Source organism: Anser anser, assembly GCF_964211835.1.
Source record: "Anser anser genome assembly, chromosome: 2".
Classification (NCBI taxonomy): Eukaryota; Metazoa; Chordata; class Aves; order Anseriformes; family Anatidae; genus Anser; species Anser anser.
The window spans coordinates 26,799,167-26,813,710 of record NC_139721.1 but is presented as its reverse complement, the minus strand read 5'-3'; the positions used below and the strand labels follow the sequence as shown (position 1 = coordinate 26,813,710).

At 47.2% G+C, this 14,544-nt stretch overlaps 1 protein-coding gene across 10 annotated transcripts in view; it reads right to left on the bottom strand.

Annotated features, from left to right (window-relative positions):
• Nucleotides 1-4,710: 4,710 nt before the first annotated feature.
• Nucleotides 4,711-14,544, bottom strand: part of LOC310895793 (uncharacterized protein) — a 45,861-nt gene continuing 36,027 nt past the window's right edge. For 6 of the 10 annotated variants that reach the window (XM_083827460.1, XM_083827459.1, XM_083827458.1 and 3 more), the window contains 4 exons: nt 6,704-8,757; nt 6,397-6,613; nt 6,116-6,307; nt 4,711-5,996 (listed from right to left, as the gene is read on the bottom strand). In XM_083827460.1, coding sequence (XP_083683586.1) covers nt 5,924-5,996; nt 6,116-6,307; nt 6,397-6,613; nt 6,704-6,749 — 528 coding nt within the window. In that variant the 5' untranslated portion in view covers nt 6,750-8,757 and the 3' untranslated portion in view covers nt 4,711-5,923. Of the gene's footprint in view, nt 5,997-6,115; nt 8,758-14,544 lie in introns of all 10 variants that reach the window. The other 4 variants (XM_083827464.1, XR_014580958.1, XM_083827465.1 and 1 more) reach the window with 4 other exon arrangements.

The window sequence follows — 14,544 nt, the reverse complement described above, 5'->3', positions numbered from 1 at the left end:
TCCACAATAAGTGATCATATATGCGAGAGCACCACTGCAAGTCTTCTCCCGTCTTCTTGTTCCATCCTAAACTCCCTGTGAGATCAGAACTCTCCTATCTGACGCTGTGTATTGGGTTTATGTGAAACGCTTTTGGTAGTGGGGTGCTGCAGGGGTGGCCTCTGTGAGCAGAGCCCAGCAGCTGCCCCAGGTCAGATCAGAGCTGGCTCTCCAAAAGGGACCCGCCAGAGCCGAGCCAGTGAGTGATGCTGGTTGGGCCTCTTGGAGAGGAGATTTAAGGAAGGGGAAAAACAAACAAACACCAACAAAAACTGTTGCGCAGCAGCAGCTGGAAAGTGGAGTTAGAACCAGCCCTGCAGACCCCAAGGTCAGTGCAACAGGAGGGCAGGAGGAGCTCCAGGCACGCAACAGCAGTTCCCCTGCGGCCTGTGGAGAGGCCCCTGGTGGAGCAGGCTGTCCCCCTGCAGCCCACGGGTCCCACACGGAGCAGATCTCCACGCTGCAGCCCGTGGAGGAGCCCCCGGTGGAGCAGGTGGATGTGGCCTGGAGGAGGCTGCGGCCCATGGAGAGCCCCCGCAGGAGCAGGCCCCGGGCCGGAGCTGCAGCCCGTGGAGAGGAGCCCACGCAGGAGCAGGGGGTCTGGGGGGAGCTGCCGCCCGTGGGGGACCCGTGCTGGAGCAGTTTGCTCCTGGGGGATGGACCCCATGGTACGGAGCCGTGTGGGAGCAGTTCTTGAAGAGCTGCTGCCTGTGGGCAGCCCCGGCAGGATCAGTTCGGGAAGGACGGCATCCCGTGGGAGGGACCCCACGGGGAGCAGGGGCAGAGAGTGACTGAGAATGAACAGCAGAGTGAAAGTGCTATAGACTGAACGCAGCCCCCATTTCCTATTCCCCTGCACTGCTCAGGAGGAGGAGATGGAAGAGGGTAGATGGGAGGAAGGTGGTTTTAGTTTGCTTTTAGTTTCTCACTGTTCTAGTCTGCTAGTAATAGGCAATTAATTATATTAATCTCTGTATGCTGAGTCTGTGCTGCCTGTGATGATAATTGGTGAGTGATCTCCCTGTCCTTATCTCAACCCCTGAGCCCTTTCCATCATATTTTCTCCCCCTTTTCCTTTGAGGAGGGGCAGTGAGAGAGCGGTTGCAGTGGAGCTCAGCTGCATAGCAGGGTGAAAACACAGGCTGGCAGCCATAATCTCCTGGACATTGCTGAGGTTGTAATCTTCATGGAAAAGAGCCATGGTGCTCCACCGGTGCTCGTGCAGCAGCTCCTTCGCCAGTCGCACCAGGCACCATTAAACATTGACAAAGTGGGACAGCCTGGCTTGTTGGAACCCAGAAGGGGGGGGGGGGGGGGGGGGAGGGTGAAAAGTATTTCGTTTCTCTTTTAGAAGGTATAAGAGTGATTCTGAGGACCCAAGTGAAAAACACCCTCATGCCATTCCTAGAGGACAGTCATCTCTCTGCTATACATGGGCCCTATTCTGTGTGCTAGGGAAAAGGAAATAATAATAATTGCACATAGAATAGGAAACCACAGCTTCCAGGCCAGGGAGTTACCAGGCTTTTCCCCTAGACATTTCAGTGCAGGACTGAAATCCTTCATCCTTGGAAAATGATTTTTTTTCATTATACTTGCATTAGTCCACCACATATTCCAGACTAGCTGAATAGTTTGTATAAAATCCATAGAGACCAATGACTTAAATATCATCTCAGAAACACACAACCTGAAAGCAGAGGCTTAAAATGGAGACAGTTTGTCAGCAGTCTCTTCACTTCCTTTTGCTAATAATATGATTGCATTGCAGTACTCGTAGCATAAACTCGTGTAATGGCATTACTGGAATTGCTATAGAGGCATAATATATCGTAAGGTATATTTATTATAATACTAGCATTTCTGATATCCATAAATTTGTCTGTCAATTTTTCATGATGAATCTATTTTTCTCCTAGGATATGAAAGAAAGCTAGTAATTTGCTGGTTTATGTTTGTGTCTCTGTATCTCAGAAACAGATTAAAATTCAGACTAATATAGTGGGATTTGAATTAATGCTTGAGCCTGTAATTTACCTTTCCTAAGTGTAAAATAGCAATATTTATCTATGATATATTTAATATCTATCTTTCAAAATGCTGCTATAGAAATATACAGCAGTTTGGAAAAAGAAAGCATAAGAGCTTCCAAACTGTGTTTCAGTTAGAGGATTATGCCAAAACACATAATATCATATCACTAACAGAGGTGCACTAAAAAAAAAAAAAAAAAAAAAAAAAAAACAGATTAACTGTAAAAGCAGGTAAAAATGACTTCATTGGCCCATATTGTTGCGCCTGAGTTGGATAGTATTCAGAAATCACCTGTGATAAACATGATTGAATAATACAAAAAACATCTTTTTTAGTAAAGAACTATATTGAAATCAATCTTCTAGAAAAACAGAGGCCATGCCAGAATGGTGAGGTATGAACACTAAAGAAAAAGTTCAAACTAAACACTTTAAATAACTGAGCACAACATTTTTTAAATAACTGATACTTCAGGGTGTAGGTGGGATACAGCTCATCTGACATGCACTTACTCAAAGTTAGTCTGAGTTAGTCTCAACTCTGGCACTACCAGACTGCCATCTATCTCCCTCATTGTAGACTAGTACTACAGGATGGGCTGAGCTGCCTCTGAGAGTCATCTCTCTCCCATTTTTAAGAAGGAATACGGCATACTAGCATAGACAAGTTGGTAACCATGCTTACGATGCATAAATCAAAGGGAGATGAATTACATCTTGAAGCCTGCACACTTAATATTGATTTGAGTTTTGTCAGAAACTTCTGAGCGGACCAGACCACATCAACACGGTATGATCACATCAGCAAAAATGTGGAAAATGAAACTGGTCTAAACTTGAGACTTGAGATATGCTTTTCATTATGTGGCAAAATTCCTCTAGTTCTCAAAGTGACAACTGCTGCCAAGAGTGATTTTCAGCTTTCAAATTATATCTGGCAACATCTTTGCCCAGATTTCAGCTAATTATACAATGGATGTTTAAAGGTAATTTTTAATTCCATAATGGACACACCACATCTTTTTTTTTATATGAAAAGTGCTGAATATAGACCACACGCTACTTCCAGAGACATGAATGTAGGAAAAACTATAGGTGTTGCAAAGCACCTTAGTTTTACCCAACGTAGCAGCTAGGCAAATTTGATTTATCTGCAATAAGATTTTATTCAGAAGTGCTAATAAATGTAGAGGGGGAAAAAATCATGGGTAAAGCATGCACATAGACACACCCATATGCATAACATTCAGTTATATGTAGTCCTTGGAAAGCAAGCATTAAGCTACACATGCACAGTCAAAACATAATACACTCTTCTGGGTGAAGAGCTGGACAAGCTGGAGAAGATGTCCTCAAGCAGTCAGGGTTCTTGAATTGAATCATACGTTTCCCAGCTTTAACTTAGCTCATGTAACTGGTGATATCGCTCAGTTCAATAGCTGAGTCTCTAGCCAGGTTCTAAGCCTTTGACCTCTACCCACATCAGGTGCCTTATCCATAGCCCAACTGTTTTCTCATTTATCTGCGTCTTCTTTGTTCTCATTGTAATGCGTCTACCAGTTTTACCCATCTCTCAAGGTTGCATCGCTTCAAAGACTGCTAACTACCTACCTGTTTCCAGCCTGTGCCCATATTTCCTTTTTCCTCTGCTGAGCTTGTACACCGCAGGAGAGCAGAGGATATCCCAGGTTCCAGTTCATACAAATGGCTCACAAAAGCTCAGCTTGATGGCATGTCTAACTGACTTTGATATCAACACCCTCCAAAGGTAGGAAAATACCAGGGGGCTGTAAGCAGCACAGGCTACCTTTACTGGCCTGGGGGGCACCAAGAGCATAGCCAGCATCAAGGGATGAGTAATGAGAAAGCTTACAGCTAAGGAGAGCTATTTGGCTATGACTCTATTGGAATCTACTGGACTTTTAGTCCTTGTTCCTCTCAGAAAACTTTATTACTTCAGTACAATGGAGGAGAAGGTCCTTATTGATATTATCTCCGTATCACATGGATGGAGATGTATTTGCACTTTTCCATGTCATGTGAAGGTGGGGGTCCCTGAGTCTCCTGCTGTCACTGTCAGCCTTCACAGAGCCTGTACTGGGCCCTGATGCCCCTTATGAACCATCCACCCTGCTTTGCCAGTAAGGCATTTCCACAAACAGGCTTATAGAGAGCCACTACTATTTTGGGAACCTGGCAGTTTCTATGAAAGAGCTACTAAAGAGTATTTCAAATACAGCTATCTGACACAGTTCCTGAACCAGGGCTCCATTTTCTCACACAGTAAGGAGTGGAGAAAGTTTTCAGAGTGGAAGTCATGAACCTGTCCCTTTCACTGTCAAGGTCTGAGAGATGCCCAGTAACCTCTGTGACTCACTCTGATATTATAAATCAGTAGGCTGTGGTGATATTTTCAGATGCCTGCTGTTACGAGCAGAGGAGAGATCTCTATCTTGCCTGCAAGTCAGGAAGATAAATCAGGAAGTGAATGCAGCATTTGTGGAGAGCAGAAAATATTGCAGAGTCAAATTTTTCATTTCCAGTAAATCCTTAATTAACATTTATATGTAAGGAATTAGTGCACATGCAAGTTATTCACACAATTTTTTACATTTTCCGTACAGGTGCACCAAAATCAATCTGGTTTCCATTTCCAACTCACTTGCAGAGAACATCCAATTCCCCTTGTGACTGGGAATCAAGACACTTGCCTCATGTTAAGGTGCTTGTTATAATAGAATACCCTAGGAAAAAATGAATGTCATCAGAGTTGGGAGTTTCCATAGAAAACCTTATTATAATGGCACCTAAGCTCAAGTAAACTAAAATACATATATAGACAGGTATAGACAGGAGAATCTTCTGAGCAGACCTTCAGGTATCCAATGGACTAGCTCCCAAATTACACAGTTAGGTTGTAGAAAACATCCCTCTTTTTCTCTTATCTGTTAACAATGCACATCAAAACACAAAAATATTATTTCAATTCTTTCATTTCCATGACATGGTCATTTGGAAATAGTCTCTTTTATTTATCTGTAATCTTTGTGGAGGATGTTATGAAGTTTAATTTGGAACTTCAAATCAATCTAGGATCTACAGCTGTATCCAAAGTAAAATCTCCCATTGTGTATGCAGAGGCAGAACATTAAAGTTTGTGAGCAGGAGGTGGCCAAGCTGACTAGGAAGAAGTTGGCCTAAAGTGAGCTGTGATGGCCAGCCGTGGCAAGGCTGGTGCGTGCGAGAAATGTGCAGCAAAGCTACAAGAGGCTCTTAATTTCCCAGGTAGAAAGCATGGTTCTCTTTGACTTCCAGCAGCGGGGCAGCCCCCCCAGCGGCTGCACATTGGGTGCAGATTGCATGTCAGGAAGGGGAATTTCCTCAAGCAGTTCCATCACAGCAGATGAGGTTTTTGTGTTAAATGTTGTTCCTTCCTTCTACACATGTGGTCCCTTGGTGAAAGAGGGAGCGCACTGGTTTCCAGACCCATGCCTGCAGAATCTGCTCTTAGATTAGGACACTTAATCTGCTTTGAAAGTCTCTTGATGCCAGCATCTGAAGAAGCGGAGGCTGGTGCACTCACTCCTTCTGCAAAAGGCAAAGCCCCCCGAGGTTTCCCCAAGAAGGGCAGGAAAAAGCAGCTGATGAGGTTGTGAATCAGAACCTTTATTTGAGCAACATTTGAGAAAGACGTGGGGTGGGGTGGGGTGGCACGGAGGCGTGCCAAGCTCTCTTTCCCAAAGCCGTGGGGCCAGTTGGTGTGCTTGTAGGACTATGGCCAGGTAGAGACAGGGTCCTTTTGTGCTAACTGTTCATCCAGTGGCTGTGGTTGTAGAAAGCTGCACCAGCCTTCAGGTCAGTGGCCGCAGAGGGATTGGGCAGAGGAGGGAAAGGACAGTGGCAGACGTTGGTGTGCTCGGGGCTCTGTGATGGGGTGAGAAAGGAAAATGATCAAAAAGAGTAGCCCCAGACCATTGCCAGGGTCAGCCCCTGCATCCCTCAGTGAGGCTCTCCCAGCCTCACTCCAAGGCCATCCATCTCACGTCTCCCTGACAGAGAGGAGATGCCCGTCATAGGCCAACCATGCCATCTTCTGGCATGCTGTGAGACCGTGGTGGGGTGTGGGTTGGGGATTGCTTGTCTGTCCTGTAGAGCGTTGGAAGCTCTTCCTTCCGTCCGAGTTCTCAAGGGGAGAGAGGCCAGGAGTGTCTGGTCCCATCGCTGAGTGTATCTGGCTGAAAGAGGAGAAGCACCAAAAGGAGCAGCATCCCCCTGTGACCACAGGCAGCCCCTGCCTCTCTGCCCGAGGGGCTTGAGGTCTCACCACGTCCGTCCATGTCCAGTCATCCTGATGGAGCGGTCACTCCCGTCCTGGCCCAATCGTGTCACCTTCCTGCTTGCTGTTAGAGCCTGGTGGGTGTGGGTTGGGGCGATCTTACCTGTCCTGTAGAGCGTTGGCAGCTCTTCCTTCCAGCTGAGTGGTCGAGGGCAGCGAGGCCAGGATTGTGCTGTGGTCTGGTCCCATCGCTGTGTGTGTCTGGCTGAAAGAAAAGAAGCACCAAACGGAGCAGCATCCCCCTGTGACCATGGGCAGCCCCGGCCTCTCTACCCAAGAGTCTCTAGCGTCTCACCGAGGCTCTCCGTGTCCCGTCGTCCTGACAGAGCGGTCACTCCCATCCTGGCCTGAGCGTGTCACTGTCCTGCTTGCTATGACACCGTGGTAGGGTGTCGGTTGGGGTGATCTTACGTGTCCTGGAGAACGTTGACACCTTTTCTAGCTGACTTCTCAACGGGAGAGAGGCCAGGAGTGTGCCATGGCTTCATTCCATCACTGTCAGTGTGTCCAGCTACAATACAGGAGGCGAGAAAACGAGCAGCCACTCCCTGTCAGCAATGGAAGCCATTCCTTCCTCCCTGTGCGAGGCTCTCCCAGCCTCACACCAAGGCTGTCCATCTTGCATCTTTCTGATGTCCAGGACATTTTTGTTATAGCTCAACTGTGTCACGTTCCCACTTAGTGAGTTGAGACCGTGGTGGGGAATGGGTTGGGGCTGTCTTATCTGTCCTGTAGAGTGTTGGCATCTTTTCCGGCTGAGTTCTCAAGGGGAGAGAAGCCAGGAGTGTGCTGCGGTCTGGTCCCAAGGTTGTGTGTGTCTGGCTTTAATAAGAGAAGGAACAAACGGAGCAGCATCCCCCTGTGACCACAGGCTGCCCCTGCCTCTCTGCCCGAGGGGCTTGAGGTCTCACCACGTCCGTCCGTGTCCAGTCCAGTCATCCTGATGAAGCGGTCACTCCCGTCCTGGCCCAATCGTGTCACCTTCCTGCTTGCTGTTAGAGCCTGGTGGGTGTGGGTTGGGGCGATCTTACCTGTCCTGTAGAGCGTTGGCAGCTCTTCCTTCCAGCTGAGTGGTCGAGGGCAGCGAGGCCAGGATTGTGCCATGGTCTGGTCCCATCGCTGTGTGTGTTTCGAGCTGTAAGAGAGGAAGCCAAAAGGGAGCAGCCTTCCCCTGTGGCCAGGAGCAGCCCCTGCCTCCCAGCCTAAGGCTCTCCCAGCCTCACTCGAAGGCCGTCCTTCCCATGTCTCCCTGACGGCCAAGAGTCAGCCGTGTTGGGCCAGCTTCTCAGGCATTGAGACCGTGGTGGGGAAGAGGTTGGGGTGATCTTATCTGTCCTGTAGCTCTTATCTGTCCTGTCCCCTGTCAAGGGGAGAGAGGCCAGGAGTGTGCCATGGCTTCATTCCATCACTGTCAGTGTGTCCAGCTGTAATACAGGAGGCGAGAAAACGAGCAGCCACTCCCTGTCAGCAATGGAAGCCATTCCTTCCTCCCTGCGCGAGGCTCTCCCAGCCTTACTCCAAGGCCATCCATCTCACGTCTCCCTGACAGAGAGGAGATGCCCATCATAGGCCAACCATGCCATCTTCTGGCATGCTGTGAGACCGTGGTGGGGTGTGGGTTGGGGCTGTCTTATCTGTCCTGTAGAGTGTTGGCATCTTTTCCGGCTGAGTTCTCAAGGGGAGAGAGGCCAGGAGTGTGCCGCGGTCTGGTCCCAAGGTTGTGTGTGGCTGGCTTTAATAAGAGAAGGAACAAACGGAGCAGCATCCCCCTGTGACCACAGGCAGCCCCTGCCTCTCTGCCCGAGGGGCTTGAGGTCTCACCACGTCCGTCCATGTCCAGTCATCCTGATGGAGCGGTCACTCCCGTCCTGGCCCAATCGTGTCACCTTCCTGCTTGCTGTTAGAGCCTGGTGGGTGTGGGTTGGGGCGATCTTACCTGTCCTGTAGAGCGTTGGCAGCTCTTCCTTCCAGCTGAGTGGTCGAGGGCAGCGAGGCCAGGATTGTGCTGTGGTCTGGTCCCATGGCTGTGTGTGTCTGGCTGAAAGAAAAGAAGCACCAAACGGAGCAGCATCCCCCTGTGACCATGGGCAGCCCCGGCCTCTCTACCCAAGAGTCTCTAGCGTCTCACCGAGGCTCTCCGTGTCCCGTCGTCCTGACAGAGCGGTCACTCCCATCCTGGCCCGATTGTGCCACCGTCCTGCTTGCTGTGAGACCGTGGTACGGTGTGGGTTGGGGCGATCTTACCTGTTTTGTAGGACCATTGTCTGGCACATTGCTGGAAAGGAGAGGCCAGGAGTGTGCGGTGGTTTAGTTCAGTCAGTGTCCTGTAGGGCCATTTGAGGTGAGGGCCTGAAGAGAGAGAAGAGAGAAGCTGAATTCCTCTGGTTGAGTTTGTGTCCAGAGAGGAGGCTGGAGCTGCAGGAGCAGGCAGCCGAGCAGCCTCCCCGTCAGCACGGGCAGCCATGGCAGGCCTGCCCAACTGCCCACCTGCCGTTGGGGCCGGCATTCCGGGGCCAAGGCCGTCCCTTTGTGACATGGGGCACCTCCCGCCTGCTGTGACATGGGCAGTGCATCACTGGGGGGCGGCAGCAGGTGATGTGGAGCCCAGGCCCGGGCCGGGCACTGGAAAAGTTGCCCGGGTGTGTGCGCAGGGTTGCGGGGCTGTGCCAGAAGGCTGTGGGAGCGTGCTGGGGTCTGGGTGGGGCTGTGCTGCCTGCCCTGCAGAGCTCTGAGAGCTCCCTGCCGAGGGGGCCAGGAGCATGCCCCAGTTCAGTCCCGTCGCTGCCTGTGCGTGTGGCTGGAAGAGGACAGGCAAGCAGAGAGGAGCCCCCCGGCTGCACCCCATCTCTGCGCAGAGGGACACATCTGTTCCTGCCCACCATGGAAGCATGAAGGAAGAACTAAATGAATAATAAACGTTGAAAAGCCCAAAGCCATGGGTTCTGATTCTGGGGAGGGGAATCAAGTAGCTGTAGCAGCAATTGCAAGAGCAGCTGCTCAGCAAAGGCAAAATGAGTTCACTGAAATGAGATTTATTTCAGTTAAAGAGTAAAGTTGAGGAAAAGCTAAGAAATCCCAAAACTCTACTAAAAATGAAAGCAGCTGAAGTGGTGTCAATTTTATACGTCATTTGCAGGGACACTTCCCTTAACAGAAAAGATACTCCTAAAGGAAACTCTGGAGGACATCGTTAAGATCAGTCTGACCTTTAGGCTCAGTGTGACTGAAATCAGTCCAATTTTGGGTCAAAATTCTGCCTGACGTTGTGCAGGGGGCTCTGCTGAAGCCAGCGGAGTTCCCCATGCAGTGGGTCCCAAGCCCCAGCGACAGACATCAGTGACCTTTGTTGGTCGCTTACAAGGACAAAGTGGCATTTGGCTTCATTTGACCATAAGTAAATGCACGGAGTTTGCAGAGCAACTTCCATGTTGCTGCATGAGCTCATCAGGCCGTTGGGAACTTCAGCCCATGTTATTGCAGAGAGCCAGGTTAGAATAAAGCAGGCAGTTGTAATGGGGATGATGGAACACTGCCTGGATGGCCTGCTGCCTCCCCATAAGGAAGAGAAGGTATTTGTACACAGAGCGCCCTGTATTTTCTCCTCCTTTCCCTACCCACAAATACCAAATGTGTAAGAGTAAGTCAGACGTTTCTTCCCCAAGAAAAAGAGGGGGAAAGTGTGCTGAAGGGCATGGCATGTTGCAGAGAACAGTGACTGATCTGGAGGCGAGAGAGGCTGCAGCACACAGTGGGAGGCACACCCGGGGCTGTCCCACCTGGCCCCGGGTCCCCCTGAACAAAACTGCTGTCAGGGACATTGCAGCTCTCTGCAGGGATGTTCCCAGCTGTGCCAGCCGGGGGTTTGCTCTGCCCTTGCCCCTCAGGGTGCAGCAGACTGCGGTTTGCCACGTTCTTTGGCATTCTCTCTGGAAAAAGGCACGTGTGGCTAGAAGCATGCCTGCTGTTGTAATCCAGTTAAATTTAACTGGAGTTAAATCCAGTTGGAGGCTGGTCACTAGTGGAGTCCCCCAGGGCTCAGTACTGGGGCCAGTTCTCTTTAATATCTTTATCGATGATTTGGATGAGGGGATCGAGTGCACCCTCAGTAAGTTTGCAGACGACACCAAGTTAGGTGCGTGTGTCGATCTGCTCGAGGGCAGGAAGGCTCTGCAGGAGGATCTGGATAGGCTGGAGTGATGGGCTGAGGCCAACTGTATGAAGTTCAACAAGGCCAAGTGCCGGGTCCTGCACCTGGGGCGCAACAACCCCAAGCAGAGCTACAGGCTGGGAGATGAGTGGCTGGAAAGCTGCCTGGCAGAGAAGGACCTGGAAGTACTGGTTGATAGTCAGCTGAATATGAGCCAGCAGTGTGCTCAGGTGGCCAAGAAGGCCAACAGCATCCTGGCCTGTATAAGAAGCAGTGTGGCCAGCAGGGCTAGGGAAGTGATTGTGCCCCTGTACTCGGCTCTGGTGAGGCCGCACCTCGAGTACTGTGTTCAGTTTTGGGCCCCTTGCTACAGGAAGGACATGGACGTGCTCGAGCGAGTCCAGAGAAGGGCAACGAAGCTGGTGAGGGGTCTGGAGAACAAGTCTTACGAGGAGCAGCTGAGGGAGCTGGGATTGTTCAGCCTGGAGAAGAGGAGGCTCAGGGGCGACCTTATCGCTCTCTACAGGTACCTTAAAGGAGGCTGTAGCGAGGTGGGGATTGGTCTATTCTCACACGTGCCTGGTGACAGGACAAGGGGGAATGGGCTAAAGTTGCACCAGGGGAGGTTTAGGTTGGATATTAGGAAAAACTTCTTTACTGAAAGGGTTGTTAGGCATTGGAATGGGCTGCCCAGGGAAGTGGTTGCGTCACCATCCCTGGGGGTCTTTAAAAGATGTTTAGATGTTGAGCTTAGTGATATGGTTTAGTGGAGGACTTGTTAGTGTTAGGTCAGAGGTTAGACTCGGTGATCTTGGAGGTCTCTTCCAACCTAGACGATTCTGTGATTCTGTGAAAGTCAAAGGCATTTTAAACCACAGAACCCTTACAAATGCAGCACGGGATTTGGTCCAAGCAAAGTTCTCCCACAAACTCCTGAGCAAAGTCTGTGTAAAAGACCTGATATTTTCCCTATATTCTCCCTGACAAGAACTCTGATGCAGTTCTAGACTCAGTAACAAGACATATGTTTTTTCTGTTCCCTTTGGAATTGGTAGCATAAAATGTTCCTTGATCGACAGGAGTAGTTCAGGATAAGGCAGTGTGGTCTGCGTTATCTGGAGCTTGGGAAGAGCAGCCCTATCACATCTACTGAAGTCAGTGGGAGTTTTGACCCTAACATCACTGTTAAATACCAGGTGTTTACCGTCACTGGTTCATTGCATGGTGTAAGCTGGGTCATTGAACCTGAAAACATTTTAAGCCAAGCATGTGCAAATATGTTTGTATCATTAGAATATATAATTTTAAGCAAACACTTTTGTGCCATCAAATAAAGTGTTTATGCAGAGATATGACTTGTCATACACCTGAAGGGCTAAGATGTGGGTTCAAATTTTATATTTGATCTTAAAAAGCCTCTGTGCAACTATTATTGTTAGTAGTCATTATTATTATCCGTAGGAGGTCTCTTGAGTATCTCCAGTTATATGGGACTAAATTCACCGCCTCTGCCAGAGCAGAAAGAAGCATTTAGCATAGTCAATGTTTCTGGGAAGCACAATGCCACTTCTGAGCAGGGCTTTGCTTTGTTTTGTTTTGCTTTACTTCCTATCTTTACGCCTGCTGCATCATGTAGTTTGTTTTTCTTTACTCTTTCCTTCCTTTTAGTTTAATTAAGTGAATTGAAGTGAACAAACAAAGCCTCAGATACTTTTAAATTCCCAGCTACCACTATATTGAACATTACGTGTTTGTGGAAATTGCTTCTTGCGTCTTTAATTTGCAGGCTGTATGTAAGAATATGAGCAGGGTCTGTCCCACAGGATTATTAGACAGAGAAGAAGTGTAATGCAATAATAGTGGAATAAACAGAACAGAGCAGTGAAAGAACAACCAGAGAGAACAGATTATTAGGGAATAGAGTTATCTGCCATGTAGCAAGAAACCCTTTCCTGATCCCCTCTGAGTTGGCAGAAATGCTGGTAGGAAAAAAAAAAATATGTACATTTGACACCTGAATTTGCAATACAGTGGGAAAAGTATTAAGAAAAATAAATGTAGCTAAGTATGTCTGATGAGTGATTAATCACTTTCAGTGTTTTTTCAACTGTTATCACTGTGCTAACAAAATCCAAACCATTTTTTTTACCAAGAAATAATAGAACAGACATCTGAGGATATTATATGATCATTGTAACGGTGACCAAAAAAAAAGGAAACAATTTTCATCTTTCTTATGTGGATCAGAAAATAGGGAGGAAAAAAAAAAAACACCACAGGGAAAAAAAAAAACAAAACTTATCCAGTCATTAAGTATACAAAGGACTCTTGGAGGAAATGAGAAGGTGGAGGGCTATTTAATAGACTAAGGGTCAACATGAAAGGGATATCATTGTGCTGACAAGGAACATTTGAAGCAATGTCTACACAAACAGTCCAACATTCAAGCTTAAAAATTGTCAGTGCTGTACAGCACTGACCTGAGACCTTGCATGTTCCTCTGTCCAGGCTGTAGCATTCACAGGGAGTGGCTTCAGAGCTATGCACATTTTAAAACATTCAGTAAGTGAAGTCAGAGGCCTGATTCTCCAAACAGGTCAAAATGTGACTGACTTAAAAACAAAGGGGTTATATTAATCAACAAATACTTAGTAGCCCCAGGCAACTGCAGCCTGGTAAAGTGGTTAGGAGAGAGAAAGTAAAAAAACAGGAATGGTAGAACATTAAAACTGATCTCATACATAGCTCTATAATGCTACTGATTAAGGACTATTGATATGGCCCAAAGAATTTTGTTCTAGTGTTTACATTAATTGTTATTCAAAGGCAAAGAAAAGAAGTGTTGCTGCAAGTGTTATGTGTTATTAGGTAAGATTTTAGTTTGGGGCTTTTTAACAGTTTTTATATGGTCAAAATAGAGGTTATTGTGTATCTTAAAGAATGCATTTGAAGCAACATACATTTGAAAGAAAAATAAAAATTTACTGCCTACATTATCATTATATTTGGTAGATTCAAGAGAAAATGCAAGGACAGAGGAGATAAAGATTTCACTCTCAGAAAGCACTGTAAGAAGAAAGTAATAGAATGTGGACATGAACATCAATGAATCATTTTAACTTACCATGGAAGAATCATGCCATGTGAGGCCCCATTTCACCTCAAATGGCTTGAAATGTAATTGCTGATTCCTCAGCAGAAAGATGAATTTTGGAAAAATCAACACTGCAAACAATTGAATGCCAATAATGTATTTCATGCTTGACATAACCAAGCCTTTATTTAGTATCTGCTGTCTGATGACCAACCTACCCTTCTTCTGCAGACAGCAATGTAATATATTGTGGGAGACCAAATGGGAATTAAAATTCATATGTGAATGAGGTAAAATTAAAACATGTAGATTCTTACAATTTTCATGCCATTTACTGGTATTTCTGTAAATTTATTAGGCACTATAAGCGTGTTTTACTGGTATCTGAGGTCTGGCTCAGAGACCTTTATTGTCCTTCAAAATTCTATGCTTGTTTCAACACACACTGAAAAGCTTAAGTAACTGTTTTTCACTTGGATCTTTTGACATTGTCTTCTCACCCTCACTTATGACAACTTTGAGCTGTTACATTTCAGAAGATAATATATTTTAATCATATATCCCCAGAAGTCCTACTGACAAGCTCTTCCTTACATTTATTCAATGCTTATTTTATTAAGATCAGCCAGTTCCACCTCTGCTTGGTTTCTAAGACAATATACAGTGCATCCGTTCATTAAATCCCAGGAGGCACAACATTATTTAGAAACTGATACTACCAATGCAGAGAACCTATTGCAAGATCTTTATTTCTTCCAAGACTGATTTTGGTAATGCTGATTACATAGATTTCCTAAAGCTGCCTGACCCAGTTTATAGTCCCTTATGTGTCTACTCTCCTTGTCCTTAAGGATACAATATGTACTACCTATTTTATAAAGAGAATGATATTAGC